The sequence below is a fragment of the Pristiophorus japonicus genome, chromosome 8, assembly GCF_044704955.1.
Source record: "Pristiophorus japonicus isolate sPriJap1 chromosome 8, sPriJap1.hap1, whole genome shotgun sequence".
Classification (NCBI taxonomy): Eukaryota; Metazoa; Chordata; class Chondrichthyes; family Pristiophoridae; genus Pristiophorus; species Pristiophorus japonicus.
This window is the reverse complement of record NC_091984.1, coordinates 101,457,362-101,471,852: the sequence shown is the minus strand read 5'-3', so window position 1 is coordinate 101,471,852 and position 14,491 is coordinate 101,457,362. Positions and strand designations below refer to the sequence as shown.

General features: G+C 44.6%; 1 protein-coding gene across 4 annotated transcripts in view; it reads right to left on the bottom strand.

Annotated features, from left to right (window-relative positions):
* Positions 1-14,491, bottom strand: part of LOC139268663 (P-selectin-like) — a 93,800-nt gene that overhangs the window by 67,671 nt on the left and 11,638 nt on the right. For all 4 annotated transcript variants that reach the window (XM_070887186.1, XM_070887187.1, XM_070887189.1 and 1 more), the window contains exon 3: positions 3,492-3,878. In XM_070887186.1, coding sequence (XP_070743287.1) covers positions 3,492-3,878 — 387 coding nt within the window. The remainder of the gene's footprint in view (positions 1-3,491; positions 3,879-14,491) is intronic.

Sequence of the window (14,491 nt, the reverse complement as noted above, 5' to 3'; positions counted from 1 at the left end):
CTATCTCTACCATCCATTCAGGCAGTGAGTTCCAGACCCCCACCACCCTCTGGGTAAAGACATTTCCCCTCATATCTCCTCTAAACCTCCCCCCAATTACTTTAAATCTATGCTTCCTGGTTGTTGACCCCTCTGCCAAGGGAAACAGGTCCTTCCTAATCACTCTATCCAGGCCCTTCATAATTCTATATACCACAATCAGGTCTTCCCTTAGCCTCCTCTGTTCCAAACCCAGCATCTCCAATTTTTCCTCATAGCCAAAATTCTCCAGTCAAGGCAACATTTTTGTAAATCTTCTCTGCACACTTTCCAGTGCAATCACATCTTTCCTGTAATGAGGTGACCAGAACTGCACACAGTACTCCAGCTGCGGCCTAACCAATGTTTTATACAGTTCAAGCATAATCTCCTTGCTCTTGTATTCCATGCCTCGACTAATAAAGGCAAGTATTCCATATGCCTTCTCAACCATCTTTATCTACCTGGCCTGCTACCGTCAGGGATCTGTGGACGCACTCCAAGGTCCCTTTGTTCCTCTACACTTTTCAGTGTTATACCATTTAATGTGTATTCCCTTGCCAGACCTCCCCAAATGCATTGCCTCACACTTATCTGGATTGAATTCCAGTTGCCACTGTTCTGCCCACCTGACGAATACATTGATATCTTCCTGCAATCCGCAGCTTTCTTCTTCATTATCAGCTGTACAGCTGATTTTAGTATCATCTGTAAACTTCTTAATCATACCCCCAACATTCAGATCTAAGTCATTGATACATATCAAAAAAAGAGCAAGAGACCCAGCACGGAGCCCTGCAGAATCCCATTGGAAACAGCCATCCAGTCACAAAAACACCCATCAACTATTACCCTTTGCTTCCTGCCTCTGAGCCAATTTTGGATCCAACTTGCCACTTTGCCCTAGATCCCATGCGCTTTTACTTTCGTGACCAGTCTGTCATGTGGGACCTTATCAAAAGCTTTGCTAAAATCCACATACACTACATCATACACACAACCCTCATCGTCCCTCCTGGTTACCTCCTCGAAAAATTCAATCAAGTTAGTCAGACACAACCTTGCCTTAACAAATCCATGCTGACTGTCCATGATTAATCCATGTCTTTCCAAATGAAGATTTATCCTGACCCTCAGGATTTTTTCCAATAATTTCCCCACCATTTTGTCAAGAAAAATAAAGTCACATATTACTTGGAAAATAAGAATCTAATTGGAGTAGAAGAGCAAAGGTATCTCGGAGTACAAATACACAAATCACTAAAAGATGCAGGTTAATAAGGCCATAAAAAAAGCAAACCAAGCACTGGGGTTTATTTCTAGAGAGATAGAATTGAAAAGTAGAGAAGTTATGCTAAACTTTTATCGAACCTGGGTTAGAGCACACTTGAAGGACTCTGTACAATTCTAGTCACCGTATTATAAAAAGGATGTAGAAGCACAAGAGAGGGTGCAAAAAAGATTTATGAGGATGATACCAGAAATGTGAGATTATACCTATTGGGGCCGAAATACAGGGTCCAAATAAGGCCCGTTTACGTCATTTTGGTCGAATGGCTGCCGCAAGCTAAATTAGGCAGGGTTTTTTTTCTGGTAGTCCCCATTTCCGCTCCGCCATTGCCGAACGGCCGTAAGTGCGTCATCAATGTGCGCACCGCTGAGACGACCTATCTCCGTCCATATTCAGCCCGAAAAATCGAATCCCTGCCGATCGGTGCCCCGGCCAGCTTTTACTGTTGGTGCACCTTCTCTTCTCACTGTGTGGCGGCCATTAAAGGCGAGGGCCCACTGCTGTGGCCGCCATTTTTTTTTTGGCCGGCCGACTTCTGGTGGCCCAGTAGCCGATGCTAAATATTCGCCAATTATTTCCCGTATAATGCAGGGGAGATATGTGGTGATGCAGACAAGCAATGACGTCGCCACCGCTCTGCTGAGTGACAGTGGCAGGGAATCCATCCCTCCCCTACTTCCGCCCCCCACCAGCACTTACCACTATACTTCTGCCCCCATTATGACCGGCTTCCGGTCCGCTCCAAAACAAAGGACAAACAGATGAAAATCGATCAAGAGCCTGCCTCATCGGACCCGACGGTAAAAGCTTAAAAAAAATAGAATGTGCACCAGCTTTCTGGCAGGCAATGATTTCGTCCCCCTTTTCTCTTGCAAAGAGAAGTCTGAGGGGTGATTTAATAGAAATCTTTAAAATTATAAAAGGTTTTGATAGGGTAGACACAGAGAGAGTGTTTCCACTTATGGGGAACAGCAAAACGCGAGACCATCAATATAAGATAGTCACCAAGAAATCACATTGGGAATTCAGAAGAAACTTCTTCACCCAGAGTGGGGAGAATGTGGAACTTGCAACCACAGGGAGTGAGTGGTTTGAAACGAATAGCATAGAAGCATTTAAGGGGAGGCTAGATAAGAATATGAAGGAGAAGGGGATAGAGGGTTATGCTGATAGGGTTAGATGAGGAAACATAGGAAGAGGCTCGAGTGGAGCATAAACACCAGCATGGACTGGTTGGGGCAAATGGCCTGTTTATGTGCAGCCCACTGAAAATTAACCTATCTTTCTTTTTTTCAGAAATTGGCTGACCTGCTGTGCAGCATTTCTGTTTTCATTTCAGATTTCCAGTTTATGCTTTTTCATTCCACCTCATCAAGTTTGGTTTAATTGGTAGCACTGTTGCCTCTGAGTCAGAAGTTGTGGATTCAAACTGCATCACAGGCCTGAACATATAATCTAGGCCATCACTTCTATGCCGTTCTAAAAGACTGCTGCAGAACGGCTCCTTTTTCAGGTGAGTTGTTAAACTTGACCCTGTCTGCCTATTTGGGTGCATGCAAAAGATCCCACGGCACTATTCGAAGAAGAGCAGGGAGTTGACCTCAACCAATATACCCTTCAAATCTCATAGATGAGTTGATCCAAGGAGGAATCTTATACAGGTTGAACCTCCCTTATCCAGAACTCCCTTATCCGGAACCACCCCTCGTCCAGAATGATTCCCGGCCACCGGCTGGTACACGCACAGAACACCGACATGAACAAATTGAAGTCCTTCTTCGCTGCCGACTCCCGCAATCGCTGGCCTGACCCCGCGATCCACCGCCCTCCCCCCCTCCCCCATGATCTCTCTGCCGCACTCCCAGCCCCAAGCCAGCCCACCCCGATATCCCCTGGCTCAGTACCTGTACCATCCAATTTAACATGGCCACCCCTCGTTCGGAAAAATCCCTTATCCAGAACAGGCCAGCTCCTGAGGGTTCTGGATAAGGGAGGTTTAACCTCTACCTTCATTTATTTGCTTGTTGTGGGACTTTGCTGTGTCCTCCTGCATAACAATAATGACTGCACTTCAAAAATAATTCATTGATTGTAAAGCCCTTTGTGATGTCATGTGGAAGTGATATGGACCTCGAGCTATAAGTGCAAGTTCTTTCTTATGGCTAATAATGTTTAAAGTTACCATTGTAACACAGTGGCCTTTTCTTTTTAAGGCAGGGCTCATCATTCCATTTTCCTGCATCCGGAATTCTCTTTATATACATTTCCACACACTCTTCAGTGTTCTTTCCATTGTTGGGTTCACCAGGAGCCCAGTTCATAACAAAATCTTCCGATGCCCGATTCGTTCCAATCCAGGTCCAGATACCTTCTATCTTCCTCAAACCAATCCAGACGTGGGTGTCTGCTTTTGGCAAATATTTATTCAGGTACTTGTTTTCCTCCATATTTTGTATCGCCACCATGTCAGTGTACTTAGATCGACAGAAGTGCCTTGCAGACTTCCAGCTCACGGATTTATTGGAATAATGGTATGTCCAACCATGTGCTCCTTCTAACATCAGAATTTCTGTAAAGGAAGAAAGCCTTGAGTTTTATATGTCAATAATTATTCAGAAATGCATGGCTATTTATAGCGTTGCATGAAATGATCTGGAGGGAAAAGCAAACTGAAGTACAATGGATGAACAAAGGTAGGCAGCACATTTAGCCTGAGGTTACAGTCTATCATATGGCAAACTAAGAGGTGATAAACTACAACAAGTAGGTCAAATGTTATTTAAACAGCACCTTACATTCAGGTAGCAACAGTGGTGTGGCACACTGCACCATAAACTGCCATAATGTAGGTTGGTGCCTGTGACTCCCCACACAAAGCTCCTGAATTTATACATTCCATTATCGGAGAAAGACTGACTAGAGACCAAACACTTCCCCACAGGGTGGAGGGAAACACTGGAGGACAAGCTTCCACAGGCTGCTGTTGTACGCTGTTACAAATTCAGGTCTGCCACAGAAAGCTTCTCAGGTTCAGTGGTGCCATTCGCTCCCATAAGCAGTCTGGTCACCCACTTCTTACGGGAATTGACTCCTATTGCCCTTTATCTATTGGTGCGGTAGCAAAACCGGGAAGTGTAACAGTGAAACCAGAATGATTTTCCACATCTTACGCACATGTACTCATTCAATTTCTCCAAAAATAAACTGAGTGAACGCTGGATGAGCTGAAGTATGGTTTGTATCATGAATTGCTTTATTCCATTGTAAGTAAAACATACAGAACAATGATATTGATGAAATACAAACAGAAATGCTGAAAATACTCAGCAAGTCAAGTAGTATCAGCGGAGAGAGAAACAGAGTGAAAGTTTCAGATCGATGACCTTTCATCAGAACTGGAAAATGTTACAGATGTAACAGATTTTAAGCAAGTACAGAGGCAGGGAAAGTGGGAGGGGAGGAAAGAACAAAAGGGAAGGTCTGTAATATGATGGAAGGCAGGAGAGATTAAATGACAAAAGGGATGATGGTGTAAGGCAAATCGGGGTGGTAATGGGATAAGTAAAGAAACCAAAGATGGGTTTACAGGAGGTGTAAATGACAACAGCAGAATCATTACAGTCCGAAAAAATTGGAGCAGTGGTTATGATCTGAAATTGTTGAACTTAATATTGAGTCCGAAAGCCTGTAAAGTGCCACATGGAAAAATAATGGGCCTAAAATTGAGGTTGGAGGCTTTCTTCGTACACCTCCAACAGGAAAAAACTCTACGAAAGTACCTGGTGGTCTTGGAGGAACGTAAAATCCCGGTCGGAGGCCTAGATTTGCTGCACAGCGCATGGGCACCTGTCTTCGAGGTACATATGTGCATTCCAGAGTCACGTGGGCCTGGAGCACCAATCACGATGCAGTATGCTCATTGATAAAAATGGGAACGCCGTTTGTACGAGTTCAATCGAGAAAACCCCCTAAAACACCCAAACACATCATAATAAATAAAACATTTTACCTATTTAAAATTAATTGAAATTAAATGTAATTGAATGTTGTGGAAAAAAAAATATTTTTTGCAATTTTTATTAGTGTTTTAATAGTGTTAAAAATAAACTTACCTTAATGGACAGGAAAATATGTTAAAAAAAAATGTAAAAGCTCTTTATAAGAATGCACGCAGCATTCGTAACAAAATTAGATGAGTTGACGGCACAAATAATAAATGGGTATGATCTGATAGCTAGTACAGAGAGCAAGGTGACCAAGGCTGGGAACTAAATATTCAGGGATATTTGACAATTCGGAAGGACAGATAGAAAGGAAAAGGAGGTGGAGTAGCTCTGTTCGTAAAGGCTGAGATCAGTGTGATAGTGAGAAATGATATTGGCTCAAAAGAGCAAGATGTTGAATCAGTTTGGGTGGAGATAAGGAATAATAAGGGGAAAAAGTCACTGGTGGGCATCGTCTATAGGCCCCCTAAAAGTAGCTACACTGTTGGATGGAGTATAAATCAAGAATAATGGAAGCTTGTAAAAAAGGAATGGCAATAATCATGGGTGATTTTAACCTTCATATTAATTGGACAAATCAAATTGGCCAGGATAGCTTTGAGGAAGAGTTCATCGAGTGCATCCGGGATAGTTTCCTTGAACAGTATGTTGCGGAACCAACCAGGGAGCAGGCTATCTTAGATCTGGTCCTGTGTAATGAGGCAGAATTAATCAACGATCTCCTTGTAAAGGATCCTCTTGGAATGAGTGATCATAACTTGTTGAATTTCAAATTCAGTTGGAGGATGAGAAAGTTGTCCTAAGCCAAACCAGTGTCCAAAGCTTAAATAAAGGAAACTACAAAGGTATGAAGGCAGAGTTGGCTAAAGTGGACTGGGAAAATAGATTAAAGTATAGGAAGGTTGATGAGCAGTGGCGGACATTTAAGGAGATATTTCATAATTCTCAACAAAAATATATTCCAATGAGAAGGAAAGACTGTAAGAGAAGGGATAACCATCCGTGGCTAACAAAGGAAATAATGGATAGTATCAAATTGAAAACAACGACATACAAAGTGGCCAAAATATTGAGAGGCCAGAGGATTGGGAAATGTTTAAAAACCAACAAAGAACGACGAAAAAAATAATAAGGAAAGGGAAGATACATTATGAAAGTAAACTAGCACGAAATCTAAAATCAGATAGTAAGAATTTCTATAGGTATATAAGAAGGAAAAGAGTGGCTAAAGTAAATGTAGGTCCCTTAGAGGATACAGTAATTAATAATGGGGAACAGGGAAATGGCAGAGACTTTGACCAAATGTTTTGTATCGGGCTTCACGGTAGAAGACCCTAAGAACATCCAATAGTGGATAATCAAGGGGCTATAGGGAGGGAGGAAATTAAAACAATCACTATCACTAAAGAAGTAGTACTCGGTAAAATAATGGGGCTAAAGGTGGACAAGTCCCCTGGACCTAATGGCTTGCATCCTAGGGTCTTAAAAGAAGTGGCTGCAAAGATAGTGGATGCATTGGTTATAATTTACCAAAATTCCCTGGATTCTGGAAAGGTCCCAGCGGATTGGAAAACCGCAAATGTAATGCCCCTGTTTAAAAAAAGAGGCAGACAGAAAGCAGGAAACTTCAGACCAGTTAGCCCAAAATCTGTCGTTGGGAAAATGCTGGAGTCCATTATTAAGGAAACAGTAGCAGGACATTTGAAAAAGCATGATTCAATCAAGCAGAGTCAGCATGGTTTTATGAAAGGGAAATCATGTTTGACAAATTGGCTGGAATTGTTTTAGGATGTAAGGAGCCGGGTGGATAAAGGGGAACCAGTGGATGCGGTGTATTTGGATTTCCAGAAAGCATTTGATAAGGTGCCACATAAAAGGTTACTGCACAAGATAAAAGTTAATGGGACTGGGGGGTAATATATTAGCATGAATAGAGGATTGGCTAACTAACAGAAAACAGAGAGTTGGAATAAATGGATCATTTTCCGATTGGCTAACGGTAACTAGTGGGGTGCTGCAGGGATCGATGCTGGGGCCTCAACTATTTACAATCTACACTAATGACTTGGATGAAGGGACCGAGTGTAATGCCAGCAAGTTTGCTGATGATACAAAGATGGGTGGGAAAGTAAATTATGAGGAGGACACAAAAAATCTGCAAAGGGATATAGACAGGCTAAGTGAGTGGGCAAAAAGTTGGCAGATGGAGTATAATGTGGGAAAATGTGAGGTTATCCACTTTGGCAGAAAGAATAGAAAAGCAAATTATAATTTAAATGGAGAAAAATTGCAAAATGCTGTAATACAGAAGGACCTGGTGGTCCTTGTGCATGAAACACAAAAAGTTAGTCTGCAGGTTCAGCAAATAATCAGGAAGGCAAATGGAATGCTGGCCTTTATTGCAAGGGGGATAGAGTATAAAAGCAGAGAAGTCCTGCTACAACTGTACAGGGTATTGGTGAGGCCACACCTGGAGTACTGCGTACAGTTTTGGTCTCCATATTTAAGAAAGGATATACTTGCATTGGATACAGTTCAGAAAAGGTTCACTAGATTGATTCCAGAGATGAGGGGGTTGACTTATGAAGATAGGTTGAGTAGGTTGGGCCTATACTCATTGGAGTTCAGAAGAATGAGAGGTGATCTTACCGAAACATATAAGATAATGAGGGGGCTTGACAAGGTGGATGCAGTGAGGATATTTCCACTCAGAGGGGAAACTAGAACTAAGAGGCATAGTCTCAGAATAAGGGGCCGCCCATTTAAAACTGAGTTGAGGAGGAATTTCTTCTCTCAGCTGGATGTAAATCTGTGGAATTCTCTGCCCCTGTGAGTTGTGGAGGCTGGGTCATTGAATATATTTAAGGCAGCGATAGACAGATTTTTAAGCAATAAGGGAACAAACGGATCTAGGGAGCAGGCAGGGAAGTGGGGCTGAGTCCATGATCAGATCAGCTATGATCTTATTAAATGGCGGAGCAGGCTTGAGGGTCCAAATGGCCCACTCCTGCTCCTATGCTCCTATTTCTTATGTTCTTATGTTTCTATGACAAAATTGTGTATTTAAATTAAATTTTTATATTTTTAAAAACTCTTACACTGGTAAATGTAGGCTTTGCGCCTGTTTTCAACACGCGTAAAAGTTTAAAGGACATTTGCTGGGCATGAGTTGGGCAAATAGCCCAATCTCCGCCACGCGGATGTCCTTCTCCCGGTGATGCAGAGGATCTGTCAAGAGAAATCTTTGACAAATCGGAAAAGCCCGTTTTCGGCACATGCGCATTGCGCCCCAAAAAACAGCCTTTGCGAGGCATCGCCCGGTCTGTGCGCACTTCATACGGACTTGGTGAGGCTGGAATTTTAGGCCCAATGTGTTGTTCCTTGAGCTTGTGTTGAACTTCATTGGAACAGCGAAGGAGGTCGAGGACAGAGAGGTCAGAGTGGGACTGGGGCAGTTAGCTAAAATGACAAGCGACCAGAAGCTCAGGGTCACGCTTACACATTAAATGGAGGTGTTCCGCAAAGTGATCACCCAATCTGCATTTGGTCTCCCCAATGTAGAGGGGACCGCATTGTGAGAAACAAATACTGTATACTAAATTGAAAGAAGTACAAGTAAATCGCTGTTTCACCTAGAAGGAGTGTTTGGGACCCTGGACAGTGAGGAGGGAGGAGGTAAAAAGGCAGGTGTTGCATCTGCTGCACTTGTACAGGAAGATGCCGTGGGAAGAGGGTGCTGGGGGTGATTGAAGAGTAGGCCAGGGTGTCACAGAGAGACTAGTCCCTTCAGAATGCTGAAAGGGGGAGGGCAGAGGAAGTTGTGTTTTGGTGATGGCATCATGCTGGAGGTGGTGGAAATGGCGGAGGATGATCCGTTGATTGTGGAGGCCGGTGGGATGTAAGGTGAGAACAAGAGATACTTTCCGTTATTAGCCGAGGCATAGAACATACGATCAGGGAGGTTATGTTAGAACTATATAAAACACTAGTTATGCCACATCCAGAGTACTGCCTACAGTTCTGGTCACACATTACAGGAAAGATATGATTGCACTAGAGAGGGTACAGGGAAGATTTACGAGAATGTTGCCAGGACTGGAGAATTTTAGCTATGAGGAAGGTTTGGATAAGCTGGGGTTGTTTTGGAACAGAGGAGGTTGAGGGGAGGTTTAATTGAGGTGTATAAAATTATGAGGGGCCTAGATAGAATGGATCAGAAGGGAGAAACAGAGTTAACGTTTCAGGTCAATGACCTTTCATCAGAACTAAAAAAAAATTCTATGATAGGGTGGAAGGCAAGAGAGATTAAAAGATGAAAGGGATGATGGTGTCTTCCATCCTATCACATACCTTCACCTTCACCTTTGTTCTTTCATCCCTCTCCCCTTTCCTTGCCTCTGCACTTGCTTAAAACCTGTTTTATCTTTAACTTTTTTCACTTCTGATGAAAGGTCATCAACCTGAAACATTAACTCTGTTTCTCTCTCCATAGATGCCTGACCTGCTGAGTATTTCCAGCATCCGCAGTATTTTGCTTTTGTCGCTAGAAAAAGATCTATTTCTCTTCGCAGAGAGGTCAATAACCAGGGGGCATAGATTTAAAGTAATTTCAGAAGAATTAGAGGGTGGTTGAGGGGATTTTATTTCACCCACCAGAGGGTGGTAGGCGTCTGGATCTCACTGCCTGAAAGGATGGTAAAGGCAGAAACCCTCATCAGATTTAAAGTACTTGGATATGCACTTGAACTGTTGTAACCTGCGAGGCTACAGACCAGGAGCTGGAAAATTGAATTAGGCTGGCTAGCTCTTTTTCGGCTGGCAAAGATGCAATGGGCCGAATGTCCTACTTCTGTGCTGTATATTTCTATGATTCTTCTTCTTCTTCTTCTATGATTCTATGTATCAGGGAAACCCGATCGTAGTTCTGGGAGAGAGGGGAATGGATGAGAGCAGAAGTACGGGAATTGGGATGGACACAGTCAAGAGCCCTGTCAACCACGGTGGAGGGGAATCCTCGGATGAGGAAAAATGAAGACATATCGGAAGTACTAGTATGGAAGATGGTATCATCAAAACAGATGTGGCGGGGATGGAGAAACTGGTAGAATGGAATAAAGTCCTTATCGGAAGCGGGGCAGGAGGAAGTGTAATCCAGGTAGCTGTGGGAGTCAGGAGGTTTATAGTAGATATTGGTCGACAGCTTATCCCTGTAGATAGAGAAGTTGAGGAAGGGAAGAGAAGAGTCGGAGATGGATCAAGTGAAGGAAATTGGGAGATGAGGAAATTGGAAGCAAAGTTAATAACATTTTCTGGTTCAGGATGAGAGCAGGAATTAGCACCGATACAGACATCAATGTACCAGAAAAAGAGGTGAGGGAGATGACCTGAGTTGGACTGGAACAAAGAATGATCCATATATCCTAGAAAAAGCAGACATAGCTCGGACCTAAATGGGTTCCCATAGTAACACCTTTTATTTGGAGGAAGTGAGAGGAGTCAAATGTAAGGAGTTGTTCAATGTAAGAACAAGTTCAGCCAGGTGGAGGAGGGTGATAATGGATGGGGCCTGGTTGGACTTCCGTTCAAGAATAAAGCAAAGGCCTTCAGACCTTCCTGGTGGGGGATGAAGGTGCAGAGGGATTGGATGTCCAGAGTGAAAAGGAGATGGTTAGGGCCAGGAAACTGGAAACTGTTAAAATGGCAGACATCGGAGAGTCATAGATGGGAAGGGATTTGACAAGATAGGAAGAAATAAGTTCCATGGGGCAAGAACAGGCTGAAACAATGGGTCTACCAGGCAGTCCTGATTGTGGATCTTGGGAAGGAGGTAGAAGCAGACTGTGCGGGATAGGGGGACTATGAGGTTGGAAGCCGTGGAGGGAAGATTTCCAGAGGAGATGAGGTCAGTGACAGCATTGGCAGAATTTTGCTTTTGTATTAATGAAATTAATGAGAGCTGATTAGTACAAACAGAACAACATCTGTTCAGATACTGTTACTGCTATGTCTTGAATAAAGAGTCAGACAAGATACTGCAAGCTCAAAGTAAGGTGTGACCGTAGTCCTTTATTGCAGATCTCAGATTGCCTCTCCAGCCTGTGAGGCCTCCTTATATATAGGTGCTCCCAAGGGATTGTGGGATCCCTTGGGACTGCAGGGGATAAGCCCTCTGGTGGTTAGACATGGTATTTACAGGTTTACATCATTAACAACACTCCCATCCCCCCCCCCCCCCCCAAAGTCAATAGTGTAACTATTTACAAGGTGAGTCGATCTGGGACCTTCCTTTCCCTGGTTGATCGTCTCGGTGCGAATGCTGGTTTTGGTGAGTCATTTTTTGGACCCTCGCTGGGCTGCTGCGCTGCTGGCCGTGCTGGGCTGCTGGGGGTGGTGAGTCCTGCTGGGCTGCTGCGGGTGATGGGTTCTGCTTTGTGGACAACTGTTGGGTCGGTTGCCACTTATGTGTGTGATGGAGGGTCGAAAAAGGTGGAGTCTATTGTGGGTTGTTCTGGATAATCCGAACGTCTGAGTTTGGTTTGGTCCAAGTGTTTCCTGCAGGTGAGTCCATTTGAGAATTTGACCACAAACACCCTACTCCCCTCTTTAGACAAAACAGCCACTTGGGACCTTGTCCAGAGTTCAACACAAATACAGGATCATTTATCTCAATTTCGCGTGACACATTTGCGCGATCATGATATGTATTCTTTTGCAGCCGCCTGCTCTCTACCTGTTCGTGTAGATCAGGGTGTACTAATGAGATCCTTGTCTTAAGTGCCCTTTTCATGAGCAGTTCAGTGGGAGGGACCCCAGTGAGCGAGTAGTGCCTTGTGCAGTAACTAAGCAGGACTCAGGATAAGCGAATCTGCAGTGAGCCTTCAGTTATCATTTTCAAGCTCTGCTTGATTATTTGAAATGCTCATTCTGCCTGACCGTTGGACGCTGGTTTAAACGGAGCAGATGTGACATATTTGATCCCATTGCGGGCCATAAACTCCTTAAACTCGGCACTGGTAAAGCACAGCCCATTGTCACTTACAAGGACATCAGGCAAGCTGTGCGTGGCAAACATGGCCCGTAGGCTTTCAATGGTGATAGAGGACGTGCTTGCCGAAATTATCACACATTCAATCCATTTGGAATATGCATCTACTACCACTAAGAACATTTTTCCCAAGAATGGGCCTGCATAGTTGACATGGACGCTAAACCACGGTTTGGAGGACCAGGACCATAAACTTAGTGGCGCCTCCCTGGGTGCATTGATTAACTATGAACATGTATTACATTTGTGCATGTAGGACTCTAAGTCTGCATCGATACCGGGCCACCACACGTGGGATCTGGCTATCGCTTTCATCATTATGATGCTTGGGTGGGTGCTGTGGAGATCACTAATGAAGGTGTCCCTACCTTTTTGTGGCACCACTACCCGATTACCCCAAAGGAGGCAGTCTGCCTGTATAAACATTTCATCTTTGCGCCGCTGGTATGGCTTTATTTCTTCCTGCATCTCTAACGGGACACTAGACCAACTCCCGCGGAGCACACAGTTTTTTACGAAGGACAGTAAGGGGTCATGGCTCGTCCAGGTTCTAATCTGTCGGGTGCTAACAGGTGATTGCTCACTCTTGAATGCTTCCATTACCATGACTAAATCTGCGGGCTGTGCCATCTCCACCCCTGTGGTGGACAATGGCAGCCTACTGAGAGCATCGGCACAGTTTTCTGTGCCTGGCCTGTGGCAGATGCATAGTTGTATGCGGACACCGTGAGCGTCCATCTCTGGATGCGGGCCGATGCATTCATATTCATCCCTTTGCTTTCAGAAAAGAGGGATATCAGCGGCTTGTGGTCGGTTTCCAATTCAAATTTGAGCCCGAACAGATATTGATGCATTTTCTTTACCCAGTAAACACACGCTAACGCTTCTTTTTTGATCATACTGTAGGCCCTCTCGGCCTTAGACTGACTTCTGGATGCATAAGCAACGGTTGCAATTTCGCAAATTCATTAGGTTGTTGTAATACAGACCCGACCCCGTACAATGACGCATCACATGCTAGCACCAAACGTTTACATGGATCGTACAACACAAGCAATTTGTTTGAATATAACAGCTTCCAAGCTTTCTCAAAGGCATTTTCTTGGCTTTTACCGCATACCCATTCATGTCCTTTATGCAGTAAAGAGTGCAGGGGTTCTAACAATGTGCTAAGGCCCTGTAAGAAGTTACCAAAATAGTTCAGGAGTTCGAGAAATGACCGCAGCTCCATCACATTCTGTGGTCTCGGTGCGTTCTTAATGCCTCCGTCTTCGAATCGGTGGGCCTGATGCCCTCCTCCACGATTCTTCTCCCCAGAAACTCCACATCAAGCGCCAAAAAAACGTACCTCGAGCATTTTAACCTGAACCCCACACGATTAAGCCAACTAAGAACCTCCTCCAGGTTCTGCGGGTGCTCGATGGTGTCCCGACCTGTAGCCAAGATGTCGTCCTGGAAGACCACGGTGCGCGGGACTGACTTCAGCAAGCTTTCCATGTTCCTCTGGAATATCGCCACGGCCGATCGAATCCCAAACAGGCATCTGTTGTAAATGAAGAGACCTTTGTGCGTGTTGATGCAGGTGAGGCCCTTCGATGATTCCTCCAGCTCCCGCATCATGTAGGCCGAGGTCAAGTCCAGCCTCGTGAATGTTTTCCCTCCCGCCAGCGTCGCAAATAGGTCGTCTGCCTTGGTAGTGGGTATTGATTCTGCAGTGAGAAATGATTGATAGTTACTTTGTAATCACCACAGATTCTGACGGTGCCGTCTCCCTTGAGGACTGGAACAATCGGACTGGCCCACTCATTGAATTCGATCGGCGAAATGATGCCCTCTCATTGCAGCCGGTCCAGCTCGATCTCCACCCTCTCCCTTATCATGTAAGGTACCGCTCTCGCCTTGTGATGGATGGGTCGTGCCCCCGGAATCAAATGGATCTGCACTTTTGCTCTTTGGAACTTCCCGATGCCTGATTCGAACAGCAAGGGGAACTTGTTTAGGATCTGGGCACATGAAGTGTCATCGACGGACGAAAGCGCTCAGATGTCATCCAAGTTCCAGCGTATCTTTCCCAGCCAGCTCCTGCCGAACAGCGTGGAGCCATCGCCCGGTACCACCCAGAGTGGTAACTCG